Source organism: Pelecanus crispus, chromosome 14, assembly GCF_030463565.1.
Source record: "Pelecanus crispus isolate bPelCri1 chromosome 14, bPelCri1.pri, whole genome shotgun sequence".
Lineage (NCBI taxonomy): Eukaryota > Metazoa > Chordata > Aves > Pelecaniformes > Pelecanidae > Pelecanus > Pelecanus crispus.
Genome location: NC_134656.1, coordinates 18,472,302 through 18,484,882, shown reverse-complemented (window position 1 = coordinate 18,484,882; position 12,581 = coordinate 18,472,302). Strand labels below are relative to the sequence as shown.

General features: G+C 42.9%; 1 protein-coding gene across 1 annotated transcript in view; it reads right to left on the bottom strand.

Annotated features, from left to right (window-relative positions):
* Positions 1–2,506: 2,506 nt before the first annotated feature.
* The window catches only part of RBM12 (RNA binding motif protein 12), a 43,054-nt gene continuing 32,979 nt past the window's right edge, over positions 2,507–12,581 (bottom strand). The window contains exons 9-17 of the mRNA XM_075721240.1: positions 9,734–9,832; positions 8,446–8,532; positions 8,287–8,346; positions 7,705–7,838; positions 7,009–7,063; positions 6,879–6,930; positions 5,359–5,492; positions 3,501–3,737; positions 2,507–2,707 (exon numbers count right to left, since the gene is read on the bottom strand). Of these exons, the coding sequence (XP_075577355.1) occupies positions 2,591–2,707; positions 3,501–3,737; positions 5,359–5,492; positions 6,879–6,930; positions 7,009–7,063; positions 7,705–7,838; positions 8,287–8,346; positions 8,446–8,532; positions 9,734–9,832 (975 nt within the window). The 3' untranslated portion in view covers positions 2,507–2,590. The remainder of the gene's footprint in view (positions 2,708–3,500; positions 3,738–5,358; positions 5,493–6,878; positions 6,931–7,008; positions 7,064–7,704; positions 7,839–8,286; positions 8,347–8,445; positions 8,533–9,733; positions 9,833–12,581) is intronic.

Sequence of the window (12,581 nt, the reverse complement as noted above, 5' to 3'; positions counted from 1 at the left end):
TCCCAGGCTCGACCCTCCCATGGCTTTTCACCTGGGCCCACACCCATGCAGCTCTTGTTCTCAAGTGACAGCCACTGGACTCACATCTCTTTGTTCGTTCACGTTTCAGCCACTTACCTGCATGTAAAGAGCATGTCCTCCAATTTCTCTTCTGCTCCCGTGGTGGAAAGAACTTCCTCGGACCTGCCTCTACCACGTCTTGGCCTCTTCCTCCACAAAACAGGGAAGGTCTCTCCTACCATCAATGAGTCCAGCACCTGGAGGCACCTCAGCTAGCTGCAGAACAGTCAGCGACTCTACTCCTCATAGCCAGCGCAGAGAGACCGAGGATTCACTCTCTTCCTTTTGAGTGGGAACTGGCAGAGGTTTAAAAAGGAGAGGTGAAGTGGATTTCCCACTACGCATTCTGCTGCCTCAGAGCTCACCTTCTGCCCCTCAAGGCTGGAGCAAAGGAAAGTCCCAACGTGCTTCTGACATCTTGCCAAAGAAACGATTCATTGAAGCCAAGCTCTACACAGTGCCACCGGTATTTCTTGGTCCAAACAAGGGATTGGCGAGCCTTCAGAACTACTGCTGTAAATACCCTTTAAAGAACATTTTATTAAAAAGAAAAAAAAATACACACACACAAAATAGCCTTAGGTTTGCTTGTATGTGTAATACAGGGAAGGAGACCTGTGCCGACAGGTTGTAAACAGCTGAAAACATGAATAAAGGATACTCTGAACCACAATGCAGTTTCTCAGAGAAGACCTGGCAGTTTTCCTCCCTCTCTTCCACACTTGTAACACATTTTAGTTTAGGCAGCCACTCAAGAAGAGAAGTTGCTTGGTTTCCTTCAAGAATCTAAGTAAGTGCAAGAAAATTGGATGCTGCATGCTAGGTGATGGGAGTATTTTAGGAGAGACAGCCCAGCTTTCTCTAGAGGAAGCCGCCTGCTGCCTGTGGAACCTGGGAGAACACATCATGGTCAAAACCAGGTTTGAATAAAAAACTAGCACAAATTCATCTTTGCTCAGCAGTGTTCCTAGACCCACAGGCCTTCAAACACAAGCTACGTACTAGTTTGATGGCAGATACCATCCAGAACGCTAGTCTAGTTGAGAGTATGGATTCAAGCCCAGGTTCTGCTTTCACACAGGTTTGTAACCTACCAGTTTCATAGTCTGAATCACCAGAGCAGTCTTCCAATGTATTCTCACCATTTCCTGGTTCACCTGGTAGAACAGGCAAGTTCTTTCATAATTTCACAGTAGAGAAACAGCTCGTCTTACTGCAGGACAGGGCTGCAGGATATGCATTCAGCAGTCTTAGTGATTAACAGGTAACAAAACCAATGATGGACAACTTGCTCTGCTTTTGCAGCTGATCACACTCAGCCTAGGCTGAGATGCTGAATCACCACCAGGCTAGTACTATAGCAAAGACCTTCCATAAACAAAACCATCCACATTGCTAGAAAACAAAAGGAAAAGTCCAGAAAGAAAGTAAGAGTCCAGACATGTTATGTAAATCAAAGCAGATTATTTATTTATGAAATTAAAAGTGATGACCACTTGTAGTGCAATGACAAGCCCAAGTTTCTTTCTCTCTATTTTGAAATGAACTGTCAACTCCCATCTCAAAACAATTGTGCTTTGCTATCATGTGCCTGTTCTACAGTCCCCAGACCACATAATACACACTTCACACTTCTGAGGACAAGGAAGCACCTCTTTGGAGTTCCACAGATAATTACTTCTTCATTTTGTAACTTCTGTGACACAAAGAAATTACTCAAAGCATCTTTATTTCAATGTTTCCAGTTGCTGTATTTTGAAAGTTACATTAATGTGACTCATTAATCCCAACCCCCAATTAATTAATGATCCTCATTAATCCTCCCACAAATAAGCAAAGTGCAGTGCTCTTAAATGGCAACAATGGCTCCAAGCAAGAGGCCATCACAGAAGCAATTTTTACCAATAGAAAAATGTGATTAAAAAAAAAAAAGATTGTAGAGCATGGTCACTGAAATTTAAAAATAAACCTCTACGTATAAAAATACACTGACACTTTATGAAGGCACAACAGGAACTACCTCAGGCATCCAACCAACAGACTTTGGTACCAACCAGTACAGAAGAGTCCCCATTCCCAAGGCAGCTTGATAGAAGAAAAAAAAAAAAAAAACCTATCAAGGAACACACGGTAAGTATCATTACAGTAAACACGATTACAAAACTTCTCCCACCAAATTCAGCATTGAAGCAGTGCTGCGCGAGCGGCTCAGTGCACGTGCCCATGCTGATACCGAGCAGCGGATGGGCCGTGTCAGGCAATGATGCATGGTATGATGTGTCACTGCTGCAAGGTGGAAAACCAACAAAGTCTATTTTTCTGTGACAAAAACTGCTAGCAGTTGTGTTTTTTACATTCCTTCTGATTAGGAACAGGAAAGTTCAAAGATACAGAGCACAAGCAGGTAAGAGAATTAGTGCGAACGGTACAATCTTAAGGCACGGAGCACCCACAGCGTGCAAGGGAGAGTGTGGGTGCAGACACGCTCTCTTCACCCCAGTGACACAGGTGGCCAGGGTCAGGCTGCAATCTACATCATCTTTCTTTCCAGTGGTTTCACAGGTGGCCATCCCTGCCATTTATAGTACGACACCAACTGCTTAGGCACTTCAGCCAGAACTGTCTGGGAAAGAGCTTCCCGGGGAGCCTGCAAGGGGAACAGGGAGAATAAATCAGAAATACTGCAGAGAAAGGATTTATCAGCCCAGTGACAGACTCTCTTACATAATTCAGAGTGCAGCCCCCACCTGTCATGTCTCACTCCCCGTTTCAAGAGTTCCTTGCTGCAGTTTTAGGAGCACTTCTTGTCAGTCTCAGTGAGCACTACTGATGAAAATCACTTGTTCCCACCCCTGCACTGCTCCCACCTCAAGTCCACGCTCACACAGCCTTTATATGGCCCTGATCTGGGTGGGAAACTGCCCCAGCCACGAGCAATTTCTCCTATTTTGGGTTTTCATTTGACTCCACTCCAATCCAATTCACTGTGCAGCATGCATGAATGCTGGTGCCAACAGTGGAAGTAGGGAGGAGCTGTGGAATGACAGGACTGCTTTCAACAGCAGGGAAGAGTTATCTCAGCTTAAATCACTCATGGGACTCAACATCAGAGACTGACAATATGATCTCAGTTCCTTGCCTTACTGTTTGCGTCCCAGGAGAGAAAACATCTCCTTTACTCCTTTAACTCTGCAACAGGCAAGAGATAGTATACTAAATCAATGATACAGCGAGAGCTCTCTAGGAAAAGCTGCAAGAGTTGTGACAAAGCACAGTTATGAACACAGAAGCAAACATCTCAACTCTCACTGGGAGCAAGCAGCTTGGACAGCACTTTGAGCATGCAGCTTGCTGCTTTGTTTAGACCCATGCTCATTTTTTAGATGTAATAACTGCATATATATTGGCACAAGGACTCTTCTGAGTTAAAGAGAACTTACATTTTTGAACTGTCGGAAAGGAACAAACTGGACAATGTCTCGTGAAGCTGGCTCTCCTGTCAGGGACTTCAGGACACCATTGTCTCCATCAAGGAACTCCATTGCTTTGAAATCAGCTTCGCCAACTCCGACAATAATGATGGACATCGGTAGCTTAGAGGCATTAACAATCGCTTGCCTAGTTTGGTCCAGATCAGTGATCTCTCCATCTGTGATGATCAGCAAGATAAAATATTGCTGAAAAACATTAGAAAGCACCCGGTTAGGGAGTTCAACACCAAAGCTCACATAACTGAAGGCAAATGGAGCAACTTCGTACTCTAAGAAAGAAATCAGATGGTGCTGTGGATAAGACAAAACCAGAACATTAAAGAAACTTAGGTTTATTCCCATTTATTCATATGCATAACACCTTTCATTGTGCACTTCAGATTTTCTCTGTACTAGTAAAAAGATGGAGGCTTGAATTCAGTTTATGAAGAACAATTACATCAATTGGCAGAAAGTACAAGAGATGAGCAAAGTACTCTTAAATCAACAAAGCTGCATACAAAATTCACTGATGGATGCTGCTTTACTCACTGACATCTCAAAAAGGCTAAAGTTTAATATCCCTGAAGTGAACTCAAAAGCCTTCCTTTTTAGTTACCAGTAATTTAAATTATGAGTATTAGAAATCTCAAAATACTGCAGTGACAAATGTCATGACTCAAAGATACTCTAGAGATAACCAGAGGGGAAGAATACAGGAGCTTTTCTAGGAAGAAAAACATACTTCAAACCAACACATTAGCATGGTAAAGTGTTTAAAATTTCCTTCCTCTTCCAGAGGCTAAGGTTCTGAAATGAGCAACCACTGTTTTATAGCAGCTATCTACAGGCTTAAAATTAAAAAACATGAGACACAATGAAAATAAAAGAAAACTGAATATCCAATTCCAAAATCCAGTTAACACAAGCGTTACTATGGTTGTACCCCATTACTGACAGATTCTTTATTTAGTTAGTCTTTCATCTGTAAGAAAAAGTAGATATTTAACATATAAAGAGAAATAAGAAGATTCCCCCAAGTGTTGGGAAGGCTAAAAAATACCCTCAGAAATGTAAGAAATGGATCTCCCTAGACCAAGCACCTCACAGTGTGGGAAATGTATTCGATGTACACACAAACATAAGTAGAACCAAAACCACTGACACAGCTAGACCACAAAGCAAGTATCAGAGTGCACATGAAAATTCCTTCTGATTGGTCTGTCAAAATGGAATGAGTTAAATCTATCAGGAAATATAATTCCTTCATCCTTAAGCAAAAGGAATGAAGTTTAAAGAAATGGAGTTGAATTTTAACAGCAGCCATGGCCATGCAAGCACACAAATGAGACTTGCAACACAACTGTATGGTAGCATGGCTGCTCTGCAATGCAATTAGCATACTGATTTAACAGTTCTTAGACTTTTGAGGGCCCCTCTATACTGTATCCATTCCCTAACTGGTGATGGAGCTTGGCAGGAGAGGTTAGAGGCAGGCAACTGCTGACAGAGTCCAACTGGTATAAAGGCCAACACAGCAGCCCTGTATACTTCAATAGTAAATACACCACCAGCAAACTGTGAAAAGGAGAAATAAGTATCACTTGAGCAATGGAAACTAATGTCAACGTCTACCAAGTACACGTTCGTATCAATATGTACCAAGAGAGTACCAACAGCCTCTCTGTAGACCAGGAGGAAAGGACCAAACTTGGGATCCTAAGGAAGGAAGACAACATCACTTTACCATTCCATTCTATCCCATCATGAACATGGAAAACAGAAACATCAGCCCAACGCAGATCCACAGGAAAGGACATGCACTCACTGAAGCAGTTCCTTGTTGTGCCGAATGTGCTGCAAACCTTGCCACATGGTTTATAATAGGAGAGAAATTGGTTGGCCCATAGAGTCGGATCTGAGGAAGAATCTGGCGGTAGGCGTCCACTATTCCTTGGATCCCTGTAACACAAGGAAGGCAAGCTGCCACAAGAGCCTCAAAACTTCTCCAGTAATTATTTTATAAGCATTACTAAATAGTACGGCAAAAGGGTAATAACTCCCACACAGCTGTGAACTCCCGAAGGACAAATAAGCAGCAGGATAACAGCAAATATACAAAGCACCGGGCTGAAAACAGTGGACATCTGCAGAGATAGATTTGCAGATTTCTCCCCCATTCCACATCCTTCACATTACTCTTTGTGCCTCTAACACCACAAAGCTCATGGAAGTTGCGGGGAAAATAATCCAGTGAAGGCACACCGATGACTACATTCACCTTGTCATCCAATTTGTCTTGTTTAATTGCTTATAGTCTAATTAGACAACAAGGTCAGAAGCTCTCTGGAACAATAACTTTTTATTTTCCTTGCGTGAGAGTTAGACAACGATCCCTGATTCAGGATTCAAACATTTCTGCAACAGAAACAACAAACCCTAAGGTTTGTCCTACACAAGAACCTTTTCTCAGGCTAACTAAACAAAATTTTTTTTAAAGTCCGATTTTAAAGGGTGCATATTCTTCTGTGGATCCATCTAAATTGGCCTATTCCTGGCTTGCTTCAATGTAGCTTCATTTGCCACTGCTGTTTGCATTGGCCACCATGCAGGTTTTAGTGAGGGAACTCTCAAAACTACTGCACAGGGGCCCTTAAAGGGCAAAGACACAGATCCCAATGAGGCAGACAATGCTGAACTGGCCGAGGAAATGCTTGGATTTTAACACTGAATCTCAGATTCCATTTTTTGTTGGCCTTACACCAGAGAGAAAAAGTGAACTGAGTTAAAAATGCTTGTTCAAGAACAATTCTGTGTCACTGCATGCTGAGAGAGTTCTTAGTCCTAAAAGGTCATAATCCAGTTTAGAGCGCAGCCATTAAAACCAGCTGAAACAACCTCCACTAAAGATGGCGGCTATGAAGAAAATAAACTTTTAAGACAACCCTTTAAAAGACAACATTCAAACATATACACATTGCTGATGAAGTAACCATGGTCTCTAAGAGCCTCAGCAGATGGTCCCTCTGAAGCATGACTAGCACAGGCACATTGCTGATCCGAATCCACTGCCACCTATAACATACCACAAGTAACCAAGCTGAAGCCACAAACATTTCAGCACATAACTAACAATCAAATTAAATCTAGACCCCTTCACTGTAGCTTACATAGGCTGCACAGAAGTCTGCATTGATACACATCCACTCTTGTCAACATCCAGGTGAGAGTAAATCTAGTTTGCTGCATGTCTTGGTGCTGCATCTGTTTTTCACCAGTTATGAAAGAAATACAACACTTTAAACATCCGTCCCTCTCAGTGAAATATTAATAAAGAGGTGTCCTCACCTTGACAGTAAGGGTTGCTGGGGTTGAAGTTCAAAGCAAACTCATGAGATACCTAGGAAAGGGGACATTACAAACAGTTAGAGAATGCAGACACGGACAGAGCAACTGCCCAGCGTTGCGAAGGCCATACCTGCCAGCTAGGAGGAACCTGAGCTCCAAACCCAAATGCAGGAAACAGCTTGTCCCTGGAGAGAAAGGGCAACAACAAGAAATGAACAAGAGCCATTCTTTAATAACTCGCTATTCTATTTCCAGAAAGCGGCTGGAGACCAAGGTTCAATTCCTGCCCCAAGGAATGGGTACACCAGCTAGCTCCCCATGGCCAGCCACCAGTTATCCAAGGGTCACAGGCTTGGGGCTTAACAGTTTCAGAATTTCTTTCAGTGCAGCACCCCCAGAGGACTCTCAGGAGATTTCGAAGTAGCAAGAGAAAAGCCAACCCAACCAGAGTCTGGCTAAAGCACAGAGCTGACAAACATGTTCCCATTGAATCAAACAGGGCATTCATGTTTGTAATGCACCATCAGCAACAAGGGATTAGTGACCAGCTAAAGCAGCATTACAGAGTAACCCAGGGCCATAAAAGGGCAGACCTGGAGGGACAAATTGAGCAAATATGCCAAATTACGAAGGGCTGCCACTGCCCTCCCTGACAGTGACAGAAGCAGTAGCAGATCCTGAAGGGATCTCCCAAGGAAAGGCAGCACCTCAGTCATTCAAACGCTACAGCTCTGGAACAAGCCATCAGGCTATCAGCCCTGATCACTGACACCCGCTGTGACACATTTTTGATGCAGTGGCTAGATCAGTTAAGATCATTACATACGTGTCATAATCCTGGACTACACTTCCCACACTCCAGATGGCAATCAGGTACTCATTTACCCCATCTGGGCTGATGTAGTGAAGAGAATCTGGTGACTTGGGATCTCTGTTGGATCCAGTGAAGTCTACACCCACCTAATCAGTCAAGATGATGACAGCAAGTCACTGATGCATCACCATAAGCAAATGAGGAGAACTAACTGTACCCAGAAACAGAGGGTTAGACCAGGCCCACATAGCTCCCTTCCTCCCAGGCACACAGGCAGTCCTACACAGGTACAGGCAAACAAGCCCATGCACCTTCTCCCACTGGGGTACATGCATGTTTAAGAAGTAGTAATCCTTTCCACTGATAGACCAAACCAATTCCTCAAAAGAAGTTTAAGAAACCCTAGTTCCTTTAAAGTTGCTACTTGATCACAAAAAGTAAAAATATAATTTCATTTGTTTCTTGCAGTCTTCATCACTTCAAATTCACACTGCATTTGCAGTCGTTCACCACACTGCAAATAAAAGCACTAACCACAACTTCATTGCTCTTGTCCTGTCATCTACCAAGATATGCAGCGGGGAAACAACTCACCGTAAAGTTAATCTGGCAGCCTCCCATGACGTAGTCCAGAAACGAATATTCTGTCTCTATCTAGAGGAACAGACAGACAGTGTTACTCCTCCTCTCCATAAGAACAGGTTTCATTACGATCAGAAAATAAAAAGACAAAAGCAACAAAAATCTTCCTACCTTGCAGGATTTTATCCTAATAATCCCAGAGTTTTTGTAGCTCTTTTTCTTTTTTTTCTTCTCAGGATGAATGCATTCAAATTCCACCTACAGAAAGCAAGCGTTCAAGAAGCAAGTTCCAGAATATCTGCATTTACAGAAGGGCAAATTATTGAAACAGAATGGCGTCAGACATCACACAATTTCAGAGTTACCCAAATATCTGGCAGAATTCTGAAACTTAATTTTAAAAAGGGTTGCAACTACTTTGGCTGCTATCTGGTGAGTTAAATGGGATGCTTTTGCTACCAGCACTGGCCAAAACACGAGGAAAGACCTCAGAAGTGTTTCTCTCCTCAACAACATAACTGTTATTCTGTATGCAATCATGGAACAGTGTCATTTTATCAGAGGGAAAAAAAGCTGATCACAAATACGAGCATTTCTCTTAACATAATCAGTTCTTTTTCAGTTAGTGGAAGGGAATGCACTCAAACAGAAGATGATGAGGCAAAATCTCGGGGTGAGGGAGGCCAAAAAAGCCTAGGTCGCAGGCTCCCAATGGCAGCATTTCACTGTTTTGATTCAGATGCATTAGTTCTGATTTCACATGGGCTAGAGAAAAAGGCAAGAATCTTCCACCAGCTTTAGGATTATAACCACAGAAATCAAGCTGGCCGGCAACTGAAAGCAGTCCTAGGCTACGTCCTGTCTGCAGATTCATCTCTCTGAATTCAGACAAGACATCTCCATGAGAATGAGAGTTCAGGTTTTCACTGCAGGCAGTAGAGAAACTGGCACCACCAGCAATTGATTCAACTTATTCTGAACTGGATGCCCAAGACAAGGTAAGAAGAGTGCCCCTTGGAAGCACTGCTCTCTGTTAGCTAGCAAGGCGACCAGAGTGCTTGTGAGGGTGACCAGCTCAAGAAGCACAAATGTTATCTGAGATAAGCCCTACCTTTGGACTCATCTCTTAAAGCATGAACAAGCCCTTTTATTTCCACTTGACTCAGCAGAGGCAAAAGCAAGCTGAACTGCTGGGAAAAGTGGCTGGCAGCCAGCAGACAACAGGCTCAAGGATGTCTTTAGGAATAGGAATAGTAACAGTACCCAAGGAAAACAGAGCAATATAATTCCCACACCACGTTTTATTCTTCCCAGATGTTGGCTTAGTAATACAAAGATACAGACAGAAAAATTCACTTTTGGAGGCAACAACTAAAAATACATCTCTGAGGTCAATATTAAAAAGGGTTTATGAAAGACTGAATTATGGACCAAGTTAGTGGGGGATGAGAAAGCTCACCGGAGAGCCGTCGCCTGTTTTCTGCAGCTGAGTCAGGTTAGTTTCAAAAGTGCCTATCAAGTCGTGTGACCCGTCGCTGTCGTGATCTGCACACTGTACCTGAAAGGGACGGGAGAGCAAGCAATGGGCAAGGGTACTGCATTAGGGAGAACAGCAGCCGCTCGCCACGAGATCTCCTGTTTCCAACAGCTTTGCAGCGATGCTAGTGAACTCCCCATCACACCTGAACCGGTGGCGTCACCCGTATCACTAACTGAAACCTGACAGTAAGAGTGAATCTCAGAAAAAGGAAGATGTTCAATTGCTCACCTATGTAAGTACACACAGTGAAAGTCTTAATGAAAAGCTTTCCCCAGTTCAAACACAACAGGTTAAAAAACCCACAAAAACCCCACAACCCCAACATTTCACAGCCCAGATGTATAAATGAGAGATCATTCAGGACAAGATATGCAACTGGGGTAATGGGAAGAAGCAATTAAAAGTTTGTTATCTAAGCACTTTCTGAACATACTCTTTTCTTCTGCCCAGCAATAGCATAGATTTACAAAGAACTGCAATTTCCACAGAGCACCAAGTCTATCTTTTTCTGCATCTCATACCAATCAAATTATAAATACTTAATAACGAGTCATGTTTAAATCAGCATGACAGCTCCAGAACTAGGTAATGCAGAAAAGCAATGCATTTAAAAATAAAAATATGCTAATAACTACGGCTTAGAGCAAACACAGGAAGACTTACATTGTCAATAGCTCCCCACAAAATCAGCTATGAGGAGCATTTATAACATGCACACTACACACGACTGCAGAACACAAGTAATTCCAGAAGCAGTCAATCAAGAAACAGCTTGTGAACAGCTGCTTCCTCCCCCACTGAAGTTCACATGCTACACGGATTCAAAAGCTCTTTCTGAGATCTGCCTGTAGTAACCACGAAACTGATGTTAGTCCAGTATAAACCACAGCGACAGCCTTCTCCACAGGACAAAGGGACAAGAGGAACCCATGGGTAACACCTTGGTAAGGACATCAACTTCAATGGCTACATGCCCGAGTTTGAGACAGGCTTCTTTTAGGACTACCTGGATCCACTACGGCTCTGCCACTGGTATGAGTGGGAACCGGTACAAAAAGCCAGGTGAATTATGGCCTAATCTAGCCACCTAAATGGGAAGCACTGTGTTATCCTTCAGTCTCTCAATGGGAAAACAAGAACACCTTAGAGAACGTGCCCCCCCCTTATCCTCCCCAACCACCACCTTTCCACTCCTCTCTTCTGCACGCTCCACCATGAAGCAACTCCCACCCTCCTGCCTGAATTCTGCTCCGCCCCTCTCAACAATTCGGATGTTTAAACATCACCCAAAAGCAACTGGATTATGCAGGGAGGCCACCGAGGGAGGCTCTCGTGCAGAAGCCAGGGTGCGGGCTCCCGGTGCAGGGTCTCCTTTGCGCCAATACACCTGGAGAGCTGCAGAGAATTCAGCAGCTGCTGCCTCCGTGCGCCTCCTCTCCCCCTCCTACTCGCTCCCGCTCCCCTCTCAGCAATGCCAGTAAAATTGTATTTAGAACCAGTTTTGTTATTAGTTCACTGCATGATACGGCTTAAAACAAACCTCTTTTTGCAAGGGTTTTTTAAAACTGGCCAAGATTCACTGTATGCAGCCCAAAGTGTGGTGCTGCTTGCAAACAAAATCCTGCTAGCAATACTGCAGGACACTGTATATAGTTATTTACTGATGAATTGTTTCTTCATAAATGAACTATCCAATATTCATTACAAGCCTTGGAATACAGTCAGCAGGTAAAAGGCCCCTTTCATCTACAGGAGGAACTTTCAAAGTTCACAGAAAATGGATTTGTCTTTATGTATATGCCATCAAACAGGTGGACTGGCAGCTTTAGTCCCAATACCAACACCCACAAATTTCACATTTACTATTTCCGTTTAAATAACTATGGGGGAGAGACACTACTTTTATTTGCCCCTATTTTTAATGAAACCATCAAGAACATCGGGCTATGTCGTAAATCTGAGCTGTTCTTAACACACAATAAGGAGAACATCACTCTACACCACAATGAAGAAAGAATGACCGAAATATTAGGTAGCATTGCTGATTTGATCAAAAGATTTATTTTCATGCACTCCTCATACACAGCTGGCAAAGCTGATGTTTAGGGGACGCACCAAAATGGCCATTTCCACTGTGCTGAAGTACAAGGAGCTCTCCCTTCACTGACTACCATTATTTCACGCATAATTGTTCCTACGTAAATTTTTGGAAGCATCAAACTAGAGGTTCAGAGCAGTAAATACCAGATGAAAAATGAAACACCAGTGCAATACTATATTCTTTAGCGCTGCTAGTGAAACTCCTGCCTGTCAGCCTGGATTCGCCTTTCTGACTGACTTCCCTAACCTGTTAAGTACAAGAACAGTATAATCCTTTTTCACAGCTGCGTTGTGAAACTTAATAGATTTTATTTGCACGTGCATCAAGAATTTTGGCTGAAACGAACTAATAGCAAAAATCTATCTTTTTTTAAGAAGTAGGTCATTCCAAAGTGAATTCCAAAGCACAGAAAGCTTCTGGAAAACAAACAAACCACCACACCACCCCCCCCCCCCAACCAAACCAAACCAAACCAAACAAACAAAACAGAAGAAAAAAAACAATTAAACAAGAGGAAAAAAAAAAAAAAAAAAAACACCACACAAATCTTTTTGGACTATAGCAAATACAGCCTCATGCAATAGAATGCGTAAACCATGCCATCTCATGTCAGTTTTGACAAATGATAATATGCATCTCCTTGCCATCTCCTTTCCACATTTGCTG